The sequence below is a fragment of the Tachysurus fulvidraco genome, chromosome 4 (genome assembly GCF_022655615.1).
Source record: "Tachysurus fulvidraco isolate hzauxx_2018 chromosome 4, HZAU_PFXX_2.0, whole genome shotgun sequence".
NCBI classification, from domain to species: domain Eukaryota; kingdom Metazoa; phylum Chordata; class Actinopteri; order Siluriformes; family Bagridae; genus Tachysurus; species Tachysurus fulvidraco.
In genome coordinates, this window is record NC_062521.1 from 1,644,078 (window position 1) to 1,656,577 (window position 12,500).

General features: G+C 42.2%; 3 protein-coding genes across 3 annotated transcripts in view; all 3 read right to left on the bottom strand.

Moving 5' to 3' along the window:
• ppp2r5eb (protein phosphatase 2, regulatory subunit B', epsilon) overlaps positions 1 to 5,781 on the bottom strand; it is a 15,525-nt gene extending 9,744 nt beyond the window's left edge. The window contains exons 1-2 of the mRNA XM_027167839.2: positions 5,338 to 5,781; positions 619 to 779 (exon numbers count right to left, since the gene is read on the bottom strand). Coding sequence (XP_027023640.2) covers positions 619 to 775 — 157 coding nt within the window. The 5' untranslated portion in view covers positions 776 to 779; positions 5,338 to 5,781. The remainder of the gene's footprint in view (positions 1 to 618; positions 780 to 5,337) is intronic.
• A 902-nt stretch (positions 5,782 to 6,683) lies between these two features.
• wdr89 (WD repeat domain 89) lies at positions 6,684 to 9,251 on the bottom strand. Its single transcript, XM_027166625.2, has 3 exons — positions 9,004 to 9,251; positions 7,620 to 8,300; positions 6,684 to 7,258 (listed from the first exon to the last, which is right to left on the bottom strand). The coding sequence occupies exons 2-3, from the start codon at positions 8,272 to 8,274 to the stop codon at positions 6,762 to 6,764; spliced, it is 1,152 nt and encodes a 383-aa protein (XP_027022426.2). The 5' UTR covers positions 8,275 to 8,300; positions 9,004 to 9,251; the 3' UTR covers positions 6,684 to 6,761.
• A 697-nt stretch (positions 9,252 to 9,948) lies between these two features.
• LOC113656897 (macrophage mannose receptor 1-like) overlaps positions 9,949 to 12,500 on the bottom strand; it is a 10,980-nt gene continuing 8,428 nt past the window's right edge. Inside the window, exons 6-8 of the mRNA XM_027168363.2 lie at positions 11,375 to 11,704; positions 11,181 to 11,284; positions 9,949 to 10,256 (exon numbers count right to left, since the gene is read on the bottom strand). Of these exons, the coding sequence (XP_027024164.2) occupies positions 10,155 to 10,256; positions 11,181 to 11,284; positions 11,375 to 11,704 (536 nt within the window). The 3' untranslated portion in view covers positions 9,949 to 10,154. The remainder of the gene's footprint in view (positions 10,257 to 11,180; positions 11,285 to 11,374; positions 11,705 to 12,500) is intronic.

Consider the following 12,500-nt stretch of genomic DNA (forward strand, 5'->3'; position numbering starts at 1 on the left):
AATAATAAAACACATCGGCGCTGATCCGAATCCCTAACGGAGCGTCGCTGCTGTACGAGCGTGAGGAAAGCCTCCTCTTTCACCTGCTCACACACACAGAGCGCTGACCTTTCGTTAGAGAGTCGGAGCAAAGCCAAGAGCTGCTTAATGGGGCTCCTGCTGTCCTTCCTACCAAAAAATCCTCAGCGAGGGAGAGACGCTGGGAGAAGTTCAGTAGATTCGATATACGGCGAAAAATAAATCAATAAAAAAAAAAAATGCTGTGAAATAATTTTTTAACTGAGTCTCGTGTCTGTTGATAACCGGGTGCTTTCGCTGTGGCACGGACGACCACGACGGCCTTTTTTTTTCTTTTCTCAAAAGGATTACTTTTGCCTTGTAAGTTGTAACATAGATGTGATGTGATGAGGATAAAGTGCCCCCCCCCTTGTTGGACAGAACAAAGGTCAGATCCTGGTGTTAAAACACTGAACAATAAAAAGCAGTTTAAACCCACTCATAAATGAGTCAAATGAGACTAATGCTGATTTACTGTCCATAAAATCAAGCGATGCAAAGATAAACCAATGAGGTATGTGTGTGTGTGTGTGTGTGTGTGTGTGTGTGTGTGTGTGTTACCTTTGAGCAGAGGGAGGGGAATGAGCTCGATGGGTTTGCCCTGAGAGCGGAACTGCGATGAACTCTGCGAGCGCTTCTGCTTGGCCTTCCTGACCGATTTTCGGGAGAACCCGTCCACTTTGTCCACTGACGGTGGCGAGGTGGCTGCTGAGGACATAGCCCTAAGACACACACACACACACAACAATTCCTCGTTAAATCAGTGAAGCGGTTAAAATATGAGGATGTCAGACCTGCCAACCCTGCAGAACAACAATGTGGCCAGCGTGTTCATAAACAACCCTTTACACAGTGAACAAAAATAAACTGTTACACTTCATACAGAGAAGCACCTCCTCACAGTAACGTTCCCTGGCATTATACACACACACACACACACACACACACCATGATCGATGACACTCTTAGTGACCAAAAAGTTAGTGCACTCCTGACTGTACAGAACGTGTGTGTATGCTGTAGAGTGACAGATTTCTCTTCGGCGGAACTACGAGGCTCGACGACGAGTCTGTGCACGAATCCCGAGCTCCACGAAGACACGATGCGGAGGTTAACGGTTAGAGGTGAAGGAAGAACTCGAGGGGAGTTTATTCTAACAGGGAACGCTTAGGGGAGTGATTGCGAAGGAGTTCGTATAGGCGTGATGTCGAGGGGTGCACAAGGGGTGAACGTACAGTATTAGTTTGAATATTTGTTAGTCTGTTTATGTGATTGGGGTGTGTGTGTGTGTGTGTGTGTGTAAACCTTCTGTAGTGGAACGACTTCCTGCTGAAAAAAACAGCCTGGTTTATTTACTGCGATAAAGCTGAAGGATTGTCTCTCAATCCAACGGACTTCCTGTTGACTTCCTGTTAAACTCAGAATCACGCTCGTACACACTCGTCTCTTCTGTCGTCTCCTAAAGCCATCGAGAGAGAGAGACAGTGAGAGAGAGAGACGCACAACTCGGGCTTTAACGCTGTACATCTCGGCGATTTCTCACAGCACGAGCTTTAATTTAATAACTAGATTTATTGCGGTCGTATTTCACACAGCCCTGGGTCAAGGGTTGGCTGTTAAATATCGACATCAGGTCCCTTTAAGTTGAAACATCTCGGGTATAAACGCCTCTGTATTTTGTTGAGGGTGTGCAAACTTTTGCACTCGACACGATTTTGTCGTCGATCAGAAACGATCCCAGACGACGTCACGTCCTACACGGTTCTGCATGTGACAGGTGGCTTGTGGGCTGTGTGGGCGTGGCCTGTCCTGAGTACAGTATTTATAAACACACACTCGACATGATTTAAATTACTCACTAATCGGTGCACAGATCGTCCGTTTGTCTCGAACATTTGCCGTGACGTTTGACGAGAGGTCGCACGCGTCAGGAAAGGTCAGAAGTTTAACTCCGGCTGCCTCGGAATCGTAGTTTAAACGAGCGTCCTATAAGAACAAAGCTCATTTACATATAAGCGATCTTAAAGTCTTTAAACAAGAGTCGATACAACTGCTACGTATCTTCGGCTCGGTATTTAGCCTCGGGTATGAAAAGTAAGAGATGATGAAGTGAGCGTTGTTGCCGTGATACGTCGACTGTAGGTCTATTGTTCGCCTAAGCGCATTTGGCAGCAGATTAAAGAGCTCAAACAATTTTAAACAAGCTGGCTAATGTTTGATTTGTGTAATAAAGGCAAGGCCGAGCATTATTCCTCCCGTTCGCTTTGTGAACGATTAAATAAATAAATAAATAAATGAATAAGTAAGTAAGTAAGTAAGAAGAAAACAGCGGTGCAGAAAACCCCGTGACGAGGTATTTATCGCCATGGTGATACCATGATACTGCGATGTGTGTTTTTTAAAACGTTGTTCCGTTCTCAATCGAACAAACAGCAGAGTGGTCACGTGACCCATCAGTCTTTGTATCGCGAAATAGAACTGGAAAGAACTCGGCGTTGGTTGGTGGAAAAAGGGCAGGAGCTGATTCAGCTGATTCGGTTTACGATGGCAGAGATCGTTTCCTGGATCGACACAAATATGAGTCACAAAGCCGTAAAACAAAGTGTTTTCCGTTAGGTAAAATAAGTTGTGAGAAAAAACTTGTGAGCCTGAGGTTTGTGCTTTATGAAGAAAACTCCTTCGTGTGTGAGAACCACAACAGACCACACTAATTGCTTAACTACACATTACACCACATCAACAAGCGGAAGTGATGAGGAACAGCTCCCTTTCACCGAGCCTTGTAGACTGTAGTAGCCAGCTTGCTTTTTTCTGTGACCACTCTGACATCAGATAAGTAGTAAGTCTGTTGTGTCAGAGATGGAGGATAATCTGTACAAACACCATCACAGAACTCCAAGACAATTCTACGGAAAACGGCGGCATTCCACTAACTTGCTGATACTTTATTCACTGTTGAAACAAAAACATTTGATTTTCTTTTTAAATAGGCTCGTATCACGGAGCCCGGCGTGCATAACCAGTCAGTACTGGAGGAATCCGCTGACGCGGGCCGTCGCTAACGTGACGTCTGACCCAACGCGAAAGAGGCGAATCTGTAAACTCCAGCTCCACACGCGTTCTGTTCGTGTCCATGGAGCCTAGTGGTGGATTTGCATGTGACACCGCGTGTGGTTATTATGCATTGTGTCTAAATATAGTCCAGAGTTTGAATAACAAACTTTATCATAAAAGCGGAGGACGTTCTGCGGCCTTGAGCTCTGCGTATTCGAGCGCTCTGTATAAGCACGCAGGATTAGTTTACATCGGGATCTTAACCTTAACAAAAGTTGCTACTGAGGAAACGGTCTGCGATTGGTCGACCGGACCGTCCGTCAAACACACTGCTGGATACTGCGGAGACGCACAAAAGAGACGACGACTTCGGACGACTTTTAACGTCGACAAGAATCGTCAGCATTCGATAAAGTCTATTAATACGCTTTGTTTACATCATCAGTTGGCAAGAAAGGGCAAAAAAATCTGCACAAACTTGGGGGAAGAAATAGTTTTATTTAAGCGACAGTTTCATTGATATTTGTATCTGTGTCGCCCTGTCGGTTCTGCTGCCCTCCGGTTCTTGAATATTAGTGTCAAAGTTTACGATCGAGTGCCAGAAACTAGACCAAGATTTTCATCTGACAGAAAAATCGAACCAGAAATCAAACGTGGCATAAAAATCTGGATCTCAGGTAGGAATCACATTGAGAGATTCTTTCAGTCTTAAATGACTGGAAAGAAGAAGGGGGCGTGGCCTCGTGCAGGGCGTGGCTTCGTGTAGGGCATCTACCTGAGAATGACCTTTGCTACCCCGATATCCGGCCAGTGTTTGTGCACTGTTCATCATGACTGTGTAGGAAAACCAAAGTTAATCATTTCACTTAAAGTTCCAGTAAAATATCTCTAGGATTTTCTCACAATTTCATTGCGATACTATAAGTATTACGTGATGGTGTCTGAGACGCACCACCTTCCACACTCCCACCCTGTCCAATCTAAACAAACATGACAACAACTTAGAAACTGTTAAATATGTAGACCAGTGAATTGCTACGTCTCATCATCATCCATCCACCTTAACATGGAGACGAGGTGGGCTTCAGTCTATAAAACACACCCGACAACACACACAAACTCCAACATCTTTTAAAAACGAAGGGATATTTTCCCACCAATGCAAGAAAAAGTGAATGACGACACAGGATGCAGTCATAAACACACAAAGCAACGTTTCCTGCTGACAAGCTGCTACTATAGAGTAAGACCCCGCGATTGTGGGCGGGGCACAAAGCTTCTACGGGGAATTCTATTGGACAATCCCAAAATGAGTCTTGAAATATATTAGCATATTTTCCTGTAAGTCAATCACAAACAAAAAAAAAAAAAAACAAACAACAGGTACAATAACGCTTTGATTTGGGCATAAAGGAGGTGTAATTGCACCCTTACAGAGTTTGTTGATAGACAGTTAAGTGACTAAATAACAGGCCCGAATAAACGCTTCGCTCGGTGACAATTTTAAACAGAAAATTCTCCTCAGGCTGAATCCCAAACGCCCCACACACCGCCTATATAAGCGCCCTAAGTAGTGTCACTCCGTAGTGTAACACACACCCTACCTAGTGCCCTGTGTGTCGATTTGGGACTCGGTATAAAAGTGAGAGTTTCGCTATAATATCTAGGAAACAAAACTAGAGCTATTGCGGCCTACACAGGCGACTAGCATCGGCGAACAAAATCACAATTCGCATTACAAGCGACACCGAAACGTGTTCACAAGTATTTGTGCAGGATCTTTCACGTCATGTCACGATCGTTTGGGCTCCAGGAGACTTTTACTGACGGACGTTTCTTAGTTTAACGCCTCCTCTCTCGAGCGCCACATACAAGCTAACCGGCTAAAGTCAACGCTAGTGCTCGGAACTTGACCCGCAAATGTCTTATTTGTAAAAAAATAAATAAATAAAAAGCAAGCACTCGGAAATAAAACAAACAAGTCGCATGTGTTTAAATCACCGCGTTCGTTTCGCCAACAAGAAACAAAATACAACAAGAAAGGAAATAGCTTAGCTTAGCATAGCAGGGCTAACAGGCTAGCATGCTAACCGAATTCCAGCTCGCGCAAAAGGAAATGAAAAATAATAACAATAATAAGTAAACAAAACAATTCGTATGAATGATAACATGAAGAAAGGACATTTTAAGACGACAGAAGTGTGACCAAGTTTTGTTTTTTTTTACCTATCGATCCTCTGTGTTTCGGGGGAACGGAGGTGATTAGTAGGAGTAGTGATCCCGTATAAACACTTTGTTTTTGGCGTCAATTGTTTACTTTACATTAAAAATAATATCTTCCCGCTCCTGTTTAAATGCTTTACTGGAAAGCAGACAGATGGAGAAAAAAATATGGCTTAAAAACGCCAATCTTTAAACCATCTAGTGAAATAATCCCATCAATGGATGCGTAAAAAAAGAAAGCTGCTGTTGTTAAAATGAACACATTTCCTAAAAGGTCGGTAGAAATCCCAGGCGTTTAAAGTCGTGCTTTCCGGCTTATCCGTCCTTTCTGATGGATTTGTTGTTTATTTAAATTTTATTTAGGGCAATTAAATCGGTTCACCCTATTGTCAATATTCCTGGGCTGAGTCCATGGCACACATAACACAGAGAGAGAGAGAGAGAAAGAGAGAAGCGTGCTGGTTGGTGGGACAAACCCACACTAAACGCCGATTGGTCGGTTTAAAGATTCTCGGCAATACGATTGGACAGCGTGGGTACCAATCACGGGAAAAGAACGCAGAACAAAATAGGTTGTCGTGTACAGGACGAGGAGGGGTGGAAAAAAAACAGCTCGTTTGCTGTCAACCGGCGACGAGGAAGGAGGGAGGGAGGGAGGGAGGGTTGGGGGGTGGAAGAAAAAAAAATCAAATATGGAATGAAGTTAGACTTGAAATGAGGCCAAACCCAGAGTGGTACGATTCATTGTAGTAATGCGGCGCGATTCGGTTCAGAAAGAAAACGGCGCAGATTTCCAGAAGAAAGCGTTTAAAAAGAGACACTCACTTCAACTGAAATAAAGTACAGCATGTTTTCTTTTCTTATTTGCCCGCTTCACCTTGATTGAATCAATTATGTCGAATCGGATCTTTAAATCGCTTCTTCCAAGCGTGCGAGTTATGAAGAGTCGACTCGCGTATACGACTCCTGTTGTTTTTATTTATTCATTTTGGTTTTGTAATCTGTCAGCAAACTCCATTCCCGAAATCGATGTTCATTATGTACCAGATAATGACTAACATTTTTCACATCGTTTACCAGGACACACACACGCACACACGCGCACATACACACACACACACACACACACACACACACACACACACACACACTTGGTGACCAATGACCAGAGTTCTCTAACGAAGGAGAAATAAATTTAAAGGGACTTATAAAACATCTTTATAAAACAAAGCGAACGAAGCTTTAAATAGTAAATGCTTGAATAAATGTAATTATTGAGTGAGTTTTTCAGAGCTGGCATAAACATATGAGTTTTAGACAATACACATGAAAGATAATGAATCAAAGCATTTCATCATAAAGTTTTATTGAAATATAATCCATGTTCTAAATTTTAAAAGTCTAATCTTCCACAGAAAGGATGAAAATTAAAATGTATGCTTCTTCTCTCTTTTCAACGCCTGGTTCCTTTGTGATTTTGCTTTAAGTTGCACAGACGAAATGCTTTTAAAGTTGTCTTTCTTCCCCACGCTGATCTCCTCCGCTCCCGTCTTCCACTGCAGCAGCTGGCCATCCTCTCCGCCCGTCAGCAAAGCGTTGCCCACCGCGTCCCACTGAAAACACCTCACCGTGGACGAATGGCCGCCGTTCAGTGACTTCATCAGCTTCAGTTCAGTGCTGCTGCAGTCCAGCAAGTGGAGCTCTCCGCTGTGGGTTCCGCCCAAGATGACCAAACGAGCTGCTTCCTCCAGCCACATTCCGCCCACAAAATAGTCCAGGGAGGTTCCCTCGGGTAAGGAGACAAGGGTTCGAGCGTCGGCCGAACTGAAGAGGGTGAACGAGTCGTCGCTGTCCAGCCGGGACAAATCCCACAGCTGGAGGCCTTCGTCGTGAGTCAGACACAGCAGCTGGTCCTGATTTTTACCTAAAATCAGATTATTTTGGTGATTTTTTTTTCTCACCTGTGAACACATTGCTAAAAAAACTCTGTCCAATCTCATGAAAAGAAAGACAACTGACATGTGCTCAAATACCATTTGAGTTCAGTAATAAATCTGATAGCAGACATTGTGGGTGTGGTTTAATATGCTAATGAATATGTTTGAGGAACACACCTGTCTTCAAGAGCCCCCGCATGCTCAGAGCTCAAGCCGAACTTAACTCGACTGTATAGCTTGAGACACTCGGGACTGAGGCCACGTGGTTCATTCTGACACGCAAACAATAACCACTAATGAAAAGCCTAGAGAGGGCAGCAAGGCACAGGACTATTCTAGGCCACATACCTGACCAACAGAGGGCACTGGCGGAGGAGTCGCAGTTGCACGTGGTGACAAGAGCGTCGTCTTCTTTACCCAAACTCAAATCGAACACGTTCACCAGGCCGTCTGTTGAACCCGACGCCAGCCTGTCAGCCTGCTTTGGGTGGAAGCGCACGGCTGTTATGTCGTCACTGTGCGACTCGGAGTATACGCCCAGCAGCCCGTCCTTTTTCGCTCCGCTTCCCATCATCCGCGAATCCCAGAAAACCAGAAAGCTGTCTTCACCCAGCTGCTCGGTGCCGGCACACACAACCGTGTCGTTACAGCTCACGTCGAAGGAACAATACGCATGATCTGGATCGCTCCTGAACACTCGAACCGCAAAGGAACCGGGCTGACGCACGTCCCAGCTTCGTACCGTACCGTCCGAAGAGCCCGTAAAGAGCAGATTGGGCAAAGACGGAGAAAACCGAACCCCAAAAACGGCCCCGGTGTGGCCCTGATATTCTCCCAGAATTCTTAGGGTCTCTTTAGCGTGCAGGCGAACAGCATGATTGGAGCACGACACGGCGATAAGGTCTATAGGAGAAAGGCTTAAGTCCAGTATGTACGAAGGATCGTCTGGCTGCAAGCGTCTGGAGATTGACAGCTCCTCGAAGGTGTCTTCAAGAGAATCCATGAGAGTGGAATATAAGTATTGGGACTCTATGATGGAAAAAAAATGCTTCCAAGGTTAATCGACATTCCCCCCAGACAAGCAAAGTGATAAACACAGTCACACGGTTATAGGAAATATAAGCACTCTCGACCAATCAGATTAGTGTATCAGAACTCAGCGTGTGCAATAAACACTTTTTTGGGACTAAAGTAATTACATACTGTGTATAAGGAACAAAAAGCTGGGTCTGAGCTTAGAGAAACCTTTAGAGTTTTATTGTAGCTAAACACGTAACAAGACATTTTCAGATTGTTGGATAAGTGACAGAAAAACAACAGAAAAATTATAATCTCATTGTTTTTGTCCACACGTGACCTGAAACAGTTTTAAGCCCCGCCCACATCACACCATACACAAGCACATACGTGTTATAGATAAATAGACATAGATAGATAGATAGATAGATAGATAGATAGATAGATAGATAGATAGATAGATAGATAGATAGAGACAGACAGACAGACAGACAGACAGACAGACAGAAATATAAACAAATAGATAGAAATATAGATAGATAATAGATAGGTAGATAGACAGAGAGATAATAGAGAGAAACAGATAGATAAAAAGAAAGATAGATAAATAGACATTATAAATGATAAGTTATATAAATAAACACACCAGTCAGCTACATGCCTTAATTTATAGCTAATATAAACACTAACCAACACAAACAACGACGAAACCCACCTCTATAACGCCGACTGTCCAAGACTCGGTAATAACGCTCTAATCACTACACGTAGCTACAGTAATAACGCACTAATCACTACACGTAGCTACAGTAATAACGCACTAATCACTACACATAGCTACAGTAATAACGCACTAATCACTACATCGCTTCTAAATTCGTGCTTCTGTGTTTCCGACATTCACACACACACTATAGCACTTTGGCATTCTTCCATTTCTGCTTCGTGTGCAACACTATTAACTGCTCGACGTGAAACACGAGAGTCCGCCTCGCAGAAATGGTTCCGTGCAGAGGCGATTTTCAATAGCTTTATTTTTATTTTTTTAGAGAAAAGTAGTTTGTACATAATGTGAGAAAGAACATCATGTTTAAAACGTGGTAATGTGTTCATTTATAGCTAATGAACTGCCTGGTCTTACACAAATTCAGTCAGTAACAGAGTGTGTCACTGACAAGAGCACTAATTACTGTACTGTACAGTGTGTGTGAATGTAGTGTGTGTGTGTGTGTGTGTGTGTGTGTGTGTGTGTGTGTGTGTGTGTGTGTGTGTGTGTGTGTGTGTTTCTTTTACGAATACATGTAAGGTCGAGCTTTTACATTAAAGTCAGAAGCTTCATGAAGCAGAAGAGTTGATGAAGCTAAAATGCAAACTACTTGTCGTTCTCCTTCTTGCACAAGTCTTGTGGTCTCTCTTTACTGAAGGTAGCATCGGGTAACCAGTTTGAACAACATTACTTTTAACTCTAAAGATATTTTTTAGTGAATAACAATAAAGTGCTCATAAGTACAAAACACCCCAAAATGAGAATAGTCACTCGCAGCATGTTCCCTCCTTTAAAGATCGAATTTGTGGGGATTTACATTTTGATTTGGTTTTTAAATGTGAACAACGGAAAAAAGACACAAAATGTTTTTTTTTTGTTTGTTTGGTTTTTTTTTTTAGATATATAAGATTCATTTATTTACTCTTTTGATTTTACAAAATTCAGTAATTTCACATTTTTGAAGTGTAGATATTAAGGGATGTCAATATATACATTCCAAGTAATGAAGCTAATCTTTCTCTACTGACTTTGTTACCAAACACCCTGTTAATCTATGCATTTATATTAAAAGAAACTCTGTAGGTTTTGAACCCATGACTTTAAAACGTTTCAGCTTTCTTGAAGACACCTCCGTCAGTCCTCACTCTCCAGCTCAGTCTAACATTTTGATTCATTCCATTCGCTTGCATTTTCTGTTTAATCTGTGAAAAAAAGACACAAAGCAATCAGATCTGCTGACTTAAACGGTAAAAAGATTTGCATCAGCGTCCCCTTCGTGAACAGCGGCGTAAACACACCAGCATGGAGCTAATTAAAGGTGGGGTCTCCGATATTTGAGAAAAGCTTCAGAAAACTGAGTCGGGACGACAAGCTAAACAAAAATCAAAACAAACGCGTAGCCAATGAGCAGAAAGGGGCGTGTCTTGTCGATATGCGGCGGAGGGAGCGTTCGGTGCGCGTGTGTGACGTTAGCAGAAAGCGATTTTAACATTGACATGGAGGATAAAAATGAAGAAAGGCTTACGATAAGGCAAGAAGTAGGACGTGTTAATATAGGATCAGCTTTCCAGCACTGGAGAGAACTGAAGGAGCAGGAAGTCGGCCACATATTCACAGGTTGGAGTTTCCCGAGTCAATAACTCCTGAGCTAAACGCTGTTACTACACAAATAACACCTCTTTTCTATCGTAGTAATGTAGAGAGGCAGCTACACCCGCGTTTTGTGTAGTAACAGCGTTTAGCTCAGCAGTTATCGACTCGGGGAAACTCCAATCTGTGAATATGCGCACATGCGCACTGAACACTATCTCCGCTTATATTGACATTGGCTACACGTTTGGTTTGGATTTTAGTTTTGTTTGGTGGCCCAATGCAGTTTTCAGAAGCATTTCTCAAATATCGGTGACCCCACCTTTAATATGTCGTGTTACAGATAAAGTCTTTCTCCTCTGTCCTGATGAAGATGAAAAAACCTATAGAAAAGTTGCAGTTGTACCGCTGACAGTTACAAAATGCTGACACTGGAGACTCCTTCCTTAAATATTAAATAAACCACAAATGTATAACGTGATTAATGCTCTCACAATGTTATTGTACAGTATGAGTGTAAGCTTTTATTATCGTACTTGATTCATGATCGCATCTCGCACTGACGCGTCGTTCAGGTCGGTCGATCCGCTGAAAACCAATCTGATCTGCATGATCTGTTGTTTAGTCATCCTGTCCACATCTGTAGAGGGAAGAAAACAAAGAGAGAGCCTGTGAGAGTCTGTGCCTCTGTTCACGCTGTGCTCTCATCTAAATGGTTGCTGAGTCTCACCTCCATAGCAGACGAAAGAGTGCGGTGTGGTGCATATGTCGGTCGTCCATCTTCCAAAGGTTCCTGTCTCCACAGCAGAACAGGTGGCAGTTCCGACACTCGGTGGTCCCGACGCCCAGTTTCTAAAACAACCGCTCCACTGATCAGACCACTGCCAGCTGTTGAGAAACAAGCCAATCCAGACAGAAACCCATCTACCGACAACACCGTTCACCTGGTTCTGTTCCCACGGAGAGCGGATGCGGGCCAAGTCAGTGTAGGTGCTTCGACAGTAACTTTGAGCGTCTTGCCATGTTTTGTAAATATTGACCATGACGTAACCCTCACCTTCTGTAATATAATTAGAACAGGAAAGGACAGTAGCAGAGTTAACAGAGGCTTCAGGTGAAGTAGCAGTTCGATAAAACTCATTCTTAAAAGTTTGCTAAAAAGACGTTGTTTCTAGAATTTCTACATAATTAGTTTATTATATATGATATAAGTTCCTATTAGTTGGTATTGATTTTATTATAAAATATGATGTGTTGGATGATAATAATAATAATAATAATAATAATAATAATAATAATAATAATAATAATAATAATAATAATAATAATAATATATAATGCATTTTGGAAGCATTTCGTGAATGAGTTTGGAAATCAATCTACATTATTGTAACATAATAATAATTGTTCTATATTATTTATCAATTTACTTTCCATGAATTTACCATGCATGACATTTCAGTCTTTTTTAAAATGTATGTATGTATTTATTAGTTAGTTAGTTAGTTAGTTAGTTTATTTATTTGTTTATTTATTTAACTATTTATCTGTTTGTTTGTTTGTTTGTATGTTTAATGAGTGGCCTACATGTTACTTGTTTATAATTTGTTAATTCCTGAAGCTTAATTACCACAATCCCAGTGAGTCCAGCTTGAGGGCGGAGCTACAGCCACACTCGGATTTTCATAGATCGAAGCAAGTCGCTTCTCATCAGGACATCGTTTAAGGTGCAGTTCTAGAAATGACCTTTGCAACAATTCTAACTCGATTCTACACCTAGACTGCAATGTAAAATAAAGCTAAAGAAATAAACCAACGATATCAAAAATATTTTGTATAAACAGAATTTAGGAGCA

Excerpts from the sequence above, each read along its gene's own strand:
- wdr89 (XM_027166625.2), bottom strand. The coding sequence starts at position 8,274 with ATGGATTCTCTTGAAGACACCTTCGAGGAGCTGTCAATCTCCAGACGC. Across the intron at positions 7,259-7,619 it reads CAGTGCCCTCTGTTGGTCAG|GTAAAAATCAGGACCAGCTG; the intron begins GTATGTGGCCTA and ends ATCTGATTTTAG.